This window comes from Pinus tabuliformis, chromosome 5_1 (assembly GCF_031772625.1).
Source record: "Pinus tabuliformis cultivar Carrire ecotype Pingquan chromosome 5_1, CPIR1, whole genome shotgun sequence".
In the NCBI taxonomy this organism is placed as follows: domain Eukaryota; kingdom Viridiplantae; phylum Streptophyta; class Pinopsida; order Pinales; family Pinaceae; genus Pinus; species Pinus tabuliformis.
In genome coordinates this window covers 215,194,065-215,204,385 of record NC_142305.1, presented here as the reverse complement: position 1 = coordinate 215,204,385, position 10,321 = coordinate 215,194,065, and the positions used below count along the sequence as shown (strand labels likewise).

The window sequence follows — 10,321 nt, the reverse complement described above, 5'->3', positions numbered from 1 at the left end:
GAATTAAATTCAACTGGAATGATTATTTCTTTACATTTAAATACACTGCTCCCGAATTCATAAATATGATACTCATAATTGAAGGCATGTCATAAGGAGCCCCATATCTCATCTCATAACTCTCTCTGCGATACGATTCATGACTACACGGTAAACCGTTGGACACTTTTCTTGAAACTCAAAACGGTTAAAATATTTAGACTTAATAGTCGAAAATCTAGGCTTGTCCGGAAAAAAGTCCTGAAAATCGAATGCTTAGGCTCCTCCAGAGCCAAATCGCGGAATCCTGCACAGTCCATGCGTCATGAATATGATTGTAGAAATCGACCGTTGCCGCCATTTTTGGCGAAAACAAGCTCCAGCACATCTTGCTTTTTAGATAACATCGTAAATGTTCAGGTCCTCCGCAGAAGCGAGCCTCTCCATGTGAAATTTGAGCAAAATTGGATAAAGATCAAATAACTATTCAAGCTCCAGAGCTGCGAATCACAGTGAATTATTATGTGAGCAAAACTAAATTGGAATTAAAGTAGTTATGGATATGGCTAGGTCCAGGCGCCACTTTTCTCAGGTCGCGTTTGAAGATGGAGAGGACTTTGATAGTCACTTTTTGGAGAAGAAGCCTGGCATTACTACACTTAGATTGCTGTGCATTTCTCTTGTGTGCTTTCTTGTGTTACCGGCTCTCTTTTCTTTGAGCTACAGCGCCTTTTCACAGGATTCAATGAGTGGAGAGAATCCAATCTCACAGTTGCAGCAGAATCCAGCTCACATTGGTGAGGAAAAGGACATTGCTGGAAGTCGTAATGAAGAAAACAGGGTGTTAGAAGATCAAACAAATTACCAGGTGCCAGATGTGGACAGGGATACAAATGGAAGAGCTTTGGACCTGGAGAATCAAAGTAGCTCATCAATGAACCAAGGTAATCATTTTAGATTTTTGACCTCTGTACACTACTTATGTTTGAGGATCCTGCAGATGAGTTTTAGCTTTTTCTTTTATCTTTGATGTTGTTGTTATCTTCTTTCAACTTTAAATTGACAGTAGTTATATTATTATGTTACTTTATATTATATTATGTTAGGAGGTATGATATAAATAAAAATTTAAATCCCGATCACTCACATCAGAACAAAAATTAAAAATAATTTTCAGTTGGAATGTTTACCATCATATTTTCTTTCCAGAGTTTTCCTGGGATCGATGATAAAAAAATCTGGGCTTTGAGGGCCACTATAACCAAAACCAGAGTTTTTACTCTGTTCTGATTCCTCTGTTTCCACAAAACTAAATTCTAAAAGTTCAGCTGAGAACCTATTAAGTTGGGAAACTAATCACAGAAATAAGATTTCATGCTGAAATTCTCCATGGTTTCTTCCATCGCTTTCATTTTTCCTGGTTGAATGTTCTGCTTTACATTCTTTTGTCATGTGCTCCATCTTGGTTTCAATCCACTACACTGAGTTCAGCTGGAGGATGGAAGGGAGTTTGAGGAATTTAGTCGCTTGACTGTCGGTGCAGGATTGACTATATTCTCCAGCTGCCACTGGAGCATTTTCTTCCGTCACTGCCGCCAAACGTCAGTATCTCTTATTCTTTCTATTGTTAGGTAAAATTGATGGGGGTTTGGGTCAAAGTTGAGTTGGTTAAATAGTAGTGGTATTAGACACAGTAGTGTACCCATGGTATTATGGTTTGTGGTATCCCATTTAATGGAGTCTATTTAATGGAGCGTATAAGAAGCTGAGAATATTTCATTGTAATGTAGCATTGGAGGTGAGTGGTGAAAAAGGCTCACTTGACCAGATTGATCAGGGCTTTGCCAAGGCTAATAAGCCTAATAAAATCTCATTGGATTATTTTATTATTTCTCTTTGTAAATGTCTGTAATAATTTACTCTCTGCCTTAAATTTCTTAACATCTATTTTGTTGAAGCGCTGATAATCAAAACAATATTGTTTATATCAAACTACATGTTCACATATGAACATGTGCTCTTGTAACTTAATTAAAATCTATACATTAGGCTGCAGTCCTGCTGGTGTTTATCCCATTAATGATCTCAGATTCCATGAAACTCTTCACTTCCAAGTACTTGGTACCAATTAGGTCATGTCGCAAAGGCTAAGCAAAAAAATGTAAGGGAAGTTTGAGTTATGGCTTCGGGCTGCTGTGCTTTAACTTACATGGAGGCAGATTCGATATTGTGTCGGATCTTTTACCCATAGACATTTACATGTCCTGAAGCATGCCTGTGGAAGTGACTGACAGTACAATTTCGTGCTTGCAGGTAGTTCTCTTGAGAATGCAGATAATGGAGATCCATTACTAGATGGCTTACTTGCTGAAGGCTTTTGCAGAGACTGTTGCCGGAGTCGGCATGAAGTATACCGCTATAGAAAAGCGTCCAAATATAAGCCATCAGCTTATTTGGTTGAAAGGCTTCGGAAATATGAAGATCTGCACAGAAGATGTGGCCCAAATACTGAAATATTCAATAAAAGTTTAGATCAACTAAAGTCCGAGAAGGTAACTAGAGAAGGAGATTGCCAATATATTGTATGGACTACTTACAGTGGATTAGGTAACAGGATATTGACAATAGCTGCTACATTTCTTTATGCTTTCTTAAACAATAGGGTACTCCTGATTGACAAAGGTCAGGACATGACTGATCTATTTTGTGAGCCATTCCCCAACAGTTCATGGTTTCTACCTTCAGATTTCCCCTCGGAGTTGCTAGAAAATTGCAATGAAACATCGATCCAGAGATATGGGACTCTGCTTAACAATAACATTGTTGAGATGTATGAGAATGAAAGTCTTAGCAGTCTGCCACATTATATTTATCTTCATCTTACTCACAACTATAATTTCTATGATAAATTATTCTTTTGTGAGAGAGAACAATATTTCCTTGAGCACATACCATGGTTGTTCTTAAAATCCAATAGCTATTTTGTCCCGTCTCTCTACTTGTTGCCTATGTTTAACAAAGAATTGCATCATTTGTTCCCTGATAAAGAATCTGTTTTCCATCATTTGGGACGATACCTATTCCACCCCTCCAATCGAGTTTGGGGCTTGATTACCCGTTTTTATCAATCTTATATGGCATATGCAAAGCAAAGAATAGGCATACAGATCAGGACATTGGATCCTGGCTTTTCCTCATATATATCAGAGCAGGCTTTGGCTTGCAGTGTGAAAAATGGAATACTACCTGATGTATTGCTCAATGATGAGGAGCCGGAAGATGCTTATGTGATTGGTGGCATGAAAAAGCCTTATGTGGTATTAGTGACCTCTCTACATTCCGGTCACTACGAAAAAGTTAAAAATATGTATTGGGAGCATCCAACTGTGGATGGACAGCATGTGAGTGTCTACCAGCCTAGCCATGAAGAATGGCAGCAGACTGAGAAGCAATCTCACGATATGAAAACCTGGGCAGAAATGTATCTTCTATCTTTATGCGATGTACTTATAACTAGTCCAATGTCGACATTTGGATATGTAGCCCAAGGTCTTGGAGGCATAAAACCTTGGATGTTGTTTAAGCCTGAGAATGATACTGCTCCAGATCCACCATGTCGTGAAGTCATGTCAATGGAGCCATGCTACCATGCACCTCCATACTATGATTGCCAAGCTCAACAAGGTATAGACACTGGAGAAGTCTTTCCGTATGTGAGGCACTGTGAAGATGTGTCCTGGGGCCTTAAACTAGTAGAGAATGATGAACTGTAAGTTATGCCACTTTTGGGGTGTGAAGTAATTCTTTCTAATAGCATTATTTTTTTTGCATATAATATCATCCATGCATAGAGGAATATAAAAATGAATCTGGTGTTTTGGAGACTAAGCCTGCTTGATATGTTTTTCTCCTTTTTATTGTTACAGCGTGTAGTACAGTATTATGTTTCTTCATGCACAAGTCTGTCTAGATTGTTTTTGCATTATTGCATCATCAACGCAGCAGCAAAAGAAATTCAAAATGCTGACAACATTGACCATCCAGTCAGACTTTAATCTACAGAAATACTTGATTTCTCTTCAAAATCCCTGTTCTTTTCTTCGGTGTGTGTCATAATTTTTGGAATGCGGAATTATGGAAAAGAATATCAGTTAATGGGAAAAATCTTCTTGGTGCTTCCACTAATTCACCGTTGGTGGATTCGCAGTTTTAGTAAGATATGTCTACATTTAAGAATGACGAAATGCGTCTTTTCTGCAAGCAGTAGCTATGTCAGTCTGAAAATTTCCCACCCACTACCTTCACATTGATGCATTTTAATTGCATGTCGTCGAGTTTGAGTTCAGGATTTATTGAGAATCTGGTCCATCTTATGTGAATGATTAACTGGAGTCAAATGTATCGAATGAATTAGATATCACAAGAATGTGTAAGTAACATTTAGAGAATCTGATCCATCTTATGTGGATGATTAACTAGAGTCAAATGTATCGAATGAATGAGATATCACAAGAATGTGTAAGTAACATTTAGTCAATGTAAATATCTGGAGGAAGTCGTGTGTCAATTTCCTGTTATATGCCGGGCATCTATTCCAGCTGAAAGGAGAAGATCACCAACCTTTGGCCAGTTAGAATTAATCAGCTAGAGCATTGTAATGAGTCATGGTCCATAAAGTTGCAATCGGACACAGTTTTAAAAGAATAAGTATGATAAGAGTTGAGATCAAAGTATTAGCCAATGCTTAAGAAGTTTGGATTTTCTTATTTGTTTGTATATACTTGACCACTGTTGAATAGCTATGGTAACCATTAGAAACTATCATACTAGAAGATTATGGGCAGCCAAGAATATGTATCCGTGGAAGATAGTTGAAGAAGCTGTAATGAACAATGTTTATATATTTAGAGGAGTGATTTGATAGTTGTAATGAACAATGTTTATATATTCAAAGGAGTGCTTTGATACCAATGTAACAAATAAGGTTTGTATATTTAGATAAATGTTTTAATACCAATGTAACAAACAAAGTTCGTATACGTAGCGAAATATTTAGAACATTTGGCATATAAGAATGTTCATCATGGAACAGATAATATATTATATAAGAATATTTGAATAGGAATAAGGGTGAGGGTCTGCTTATATACCCTAGATAGGTGCCCCTTCACAAACAGACATGTCCTTAGAACATGTCTCTTCAAAACTAACTATTAGTTACTTAATCATTAATTATAATTATTATTGTTTACATTATTTTGTATTATTTTTCTATAAATTATATTCATAACATTGTCTTCCTCTTCAAAAAGCTTTGTCCTCAAAGCTTATCGCTAACAAAATGTCTCATCTACTTCTTGTCTTGTAATTTGTTCGCATTTTCTATGAATTCTTGGAGTTGTCATCTTCATTGATACAAGATAAAAGGACCTTCTGAGTGATAAACAAAATTGATAGATTGAGAATGGATCTGACCATCCTAAATTAATCTCTTGAGGAATCTTTCGATCATTGGAAATTTGTAATTAATTATTATCATAGGATTGAATTCTGCAAACTGCAGTATTTTTTGGAACATAAATCTATTGTTTCTATTCTGAATGGTTCAAATATGTAGACTGACTTAGTTGTATGCTCTTGTGATTCAGATGTCGATAAGAAATTCTTGTGGTTTGAACTCGCCCTAAACTGTTTGTGGTGATTTTTTGGTTTATTGGGGATATTTGATTTCTTTCAGAAACATAAACCACTTGATTAATTGTGAGATTTTCGCTTGAATTTTTTTTTGTTTGGACTGCAACTTCTGAGTATGTCCTCGCTTCAATTGGTTTATCATCTTCTTCAGTTGTGATATTCACTGGATTGGTATTCATTCCTTCATCTTCAACTTGGGTTGTTACAACTTGAGACTTTACTACCTTTTCTTGAGTAAGTTGTTATAACTTATCATTTAGTCTCTTTTAAATTTATTTATTTGCATAAGAAGGTTTTGGTTATGATTCCTTAGATGTAAAAGCTCTTCACTTTCTGTATTGTTGACTTTATTCTTAGTATTTTTCTCATCTTTTAAACTTGTAATTTGCTCTAATAACCTTTGATTAAGGTCTTTTAAGTGCAAATTTTCTTCTTCTTTTTTTGATAGACTTTCGTTGAGTTTTTTCTCGGAACCTTCATTTTCTTATTCTAATTTGTGCTTCTTAGTTTTACACTTTTTGACTTGCACAACTAGTTTTTGATTATGATCTTTGAAGTGTGAATTTTCTTCGTTATTGTTAGATATGACTTCTTCAAACTCTTTTCACTTTTTTAACATTGTTTCTTGATTATCTTGTAGCATCAGTTTTGAAATATACTTGAATTCCTTTGACGAAGGCATTGTTGATTGTAACTTCATTGTTATGTCCTGGAGGTGATTATTTTCTTCTTATAAGGAAACATCAAAATCTTTTTTTCTATATTTAACATGAACATACCTAATTCTTTTAACCAAGGTTGACCAAAAATTATGTCAATCTTTGGGTTAAACATAGTTACGACACATAATTGAGAGATGCATTCATAGTGGTCAATTATTACTTGTAAATCATTAATTTCATACTCTTTGTCACCATTTTTTTTTTTCTTTCTCCTATGCTTGACTTTGGAATTAATATTTGATTTGTCAAATTAACATTGATGTAATTTTTCTCGACACTTATGTTGATAATGATATTGTAGGTTTTAATCCTGTATAGAAATTATCTGTAAATGAATTCTTAAAACAAAAAAAATATACAATGACGTGACCATAAAATAAATATACACAGATTTTCCCTTGGATCCAAAACCGAGACTACGAGATTGATTTTTCATTATTTTCCTTTCAATGTTACACAATATATATATATATATATATATATATATATATATATATATATTGAAACATTCATAAACCCCAATCAATTAACCCTGGATTAGAACATAATCGTAGTTCTTTTGACTGGATCTACAAAATACCATGAACAAAAAACCATCATGCCCAAAACCATGTGCAAAACCGTTTGGATTTTTTTTTCTAGGGTGCTACTTCGGACCCAAAAGAAATTATTTTGGGGCCAATCGTGGAAAGAATATAACACACACCCAACATTCTCCCACTTGTTATTTTCTTTCCATACAGGGTTCACAGGAGAACTTAGTCATTGGTCCAGGCTTGCAACGCCTATTGTTTTTCTACACCAAGAAAAATTTTCAGTGCTCAGAAACTTCGTCCATGCATCTACAACATTGTTTAAAGTTTCCACATTTACCAACAACATCATTTTGTCCTCAACCATATCTCTCACAAAGTGATATTGAACATCAATGTGATTTGTCTTTGAATGATAAGCAGGGTTCTTTGCCAAGAAAATTGCATTTTGGTTGTCACATTCTATCCTTGTAGCTCATTGTACCAAACCCATACTTGAACACAATCTTTGCAACCAAATTGCTTCCTTGATTGCATGAGTGGTTTCCATGTATTCAAACTTTGTAGTTGAAAGTGCCATTACAGATTGCCTCTTCCTCATCCAACTGACTACTCCCCCAAATAGATTAAACACATACCCACTTGTAGATTTGTCTTTGATCTAGATCTCCGACACAGTCTACATCAACAAAGCTACAAATGTCCAAAACTCTGTCTAATCTTGGTCTTCGTTGGTAGAACAAAGCATAATCACTAGTGCCATGCAAATACCTGAAAACCTAATTCACAGTTGTTCGATGCTCCTTTCTTGGTTTTGGCATCAAGCTGCTCAATACTCCCACTACATGTATAATGTTTGGTCTAGTACAAAACATTGCATAAATCAAGCTACCACCTGCACTCACATATGGAATATGGGACATGTCCTCTTCCTCTTCTTGTGTCTTGGGACACTATTCAACATATAAATTTACACCTACATGAATGTGAACCTTCATCGGTTTACTATCCTGCTTATTAAACCTTTGCAATATTGTCTCGACATATTTCTTCTGGTTTAACCAAAGCTTTTTCTTTTTCCCGATCTCGTTTAATTTCCATGCCCAAAATATAGTTTGCAGCACCAAGATCCTTCATATCGAATTTGGAGGAAAATTGGGTCTTTAAATCCTGGACAATTTTTTTGTCATTTCCAATCAACAACATATCATCCACATACAAGACCAAATAAATAATACGGTCAAAAATTAATTTAAAATACACAGTTATTTACTTTTCTCCTTCTGAATCCAAGTTCTCGTATATATGTATCAAATTTTTGATACCACATCCTTGGTGACTATTTTAACCCATACATAGACATTTTTAACTTGCATACTAGTTCTTTCTTACTCTCCACTGTAAAGCCTTCATGTTGCTTCATGTAGATATCTTCTTCCAGTTCCCTGTGAAGAAATGTTGTCTTCACATCCATCTATTCTACATCAAAATCAAAAGTAGCAGCAACATATAAAAGTAATACAATAGAAGCTAACTTGGCAACAAGGGAAAAAATATCACCAAAATCAATTCTCGACTCTTGGGAATAACCTTTTTTCTACTGACCGAGCTTTGCATTTCTCCACCTTGCCTTCCGCATTCATCTTCTTCTTAAACACCTATTTGTTGCTAATGGGTTTCCTTCTAGCGGACAACTCCATCAGATCCCAAAGCTCATTTTTGTCCAAAGATACCATTTCATCAACCATTCCAGAGTCAGCCATCCTATGAATCCATTACTTCCCGACAGTTCTAGGATCACCATCAGTAATAGATAAAGAAAAATTTGAACATAAAGCAGATGGACTATACTTCTTTGGCTGCCTTTTCTCTCGAATATCTTCTCATGGAGTCAGTGGCTCTTCCTCTTCTAATTCTTGTTCTACTCTAGAGTTTTATTCTTCCCCCTTCAGTTCAAACTCTATCTTTTTAGGTTCTTTTGGTAGGAATTCTTGTTTAATAACATCATTCACCTCTCTAAAAAACACATCTCAATGGTACACAAAGTTCTTTGTTTTTGGGTTCCAAATCTTATAACCTTTTAAACTATCCTTATGCCCAATAAAGATGCACATTTTATATTTACTATCCAATCTGATTCTTTTATCCTTTTAAACATTTACATATGCATCACAACCAAATACCTTGAGATGTGAGAGAGAGGGTTTCTTACCAGTCCACACCTCATGTGGAGTCTTATCCTTCAACGCAGATGAAGGTAATATATTAAACATGTAACACGTGGTATCTACTGTCTCTGCCCAAAATTCTTGTCTTAACCCAGCACCACTGAGCATGCTCCTTTCCTTTTCCATCAACGACCTATTCATTCTTTCTGCAACTCCATTTTGCTAAGGTGTACATGGAGTAGTATTTTATCATGCTATAGCACACTTCTTGCAAAACTCTCCACCATTATCTGTCCTCAACACCTTAATCTTTTTCATTGTCTAATTTTCCACCAGAGCCTTAAATTATTTAAACTTGTCAAAGACTTCATATTTCTTCTTAAGGAAATATGTCCATGTATTCTTTGAGAAATCATCTATAAATGGTACATAGTACACCAACTTACCCAGTGATGGAACTGAACTAGGTCCAAACGCATCATTGTGCACAAGCTCTAATATCCCTTTCACCCTCTTAGCATTAGAGGGGAAACTCACCCGATTCTTCTTCCCATATACACAATGTTCATAGAAATCAAAATCTAGAGAACTGATAGATATACCTTCTATCATACCATTACCATACAGTATTTGAAGACCTTTTTTTCCAATATGTCCAAGCCTTTGATGCCATAACATAGTCTTTTATCCATAGACCACTAGATTTTATGCTCCACTTTCAGGAACCACAAAACTATTGCACCCATCAATAATAATGTTACCCAGAAGCTTGTACAAAGTTCAAAACCAAACTCCCCGCATCAATACAAGTGCTCCCTAAACCATCTTGCATGTATCTTTCTCAAACATTGTTTTTACACTTGCATCATCCATCTTGCTTACAGACATCCATATTGCTTACAAAAATCAGATTTTGGCCAATGCAAGAATATGTAGAACACTAGGAGTGTTCTAATCCTTCCACCTTGCAACTTTAGATTAACTTTTCTGCATCCGATGATTATGGCCTTCCTGTCATCCCCTAAGAAGAAATCACCACCATCATATTTCTTGTACTCATGGAACCACTCCTTATGGGAGTGAAGTGAAATGATGCACTTGATTCAATCAACCATGCCTCATGATCTACAGGTGTACTTGAAAAGAAGCCAAGTAAACATCCCCACCTTATTTTGAGGTGGTTTTCTCCTCTGTAGAAGGAGCATCATCAGATCCCTTTCCTTTC

General features: G+C 35.6%; 1 protein-coding gene across 1 annotated transcript; it reads left to right on the top strand.

Moving 5' to 3' along the window:
• Nucleotides 1-274: 274 nt before the first annotated feature.
• On the top strand, nucleotides 275-3,752 carry LOC149164163 (galactoside 2-alpha-L-fucosyltransferase-like). Its single transcript, XM_089430879.1, has 2 exons — nucleotides 275-923; nucleotides 2,293-3,752. Exons 1-2 carry the CDS (start codon nucleotides 536-538, stop codon nucleotides 3,750-3,752), a joined length of 1,848 nt encoding a protein of 615 aa, XP_089287005.1. The 5' UTR covers nucleotides 275-535.
• Nucleotides 3,753-10,321: the final 6,569 nt, after the last annotated feature.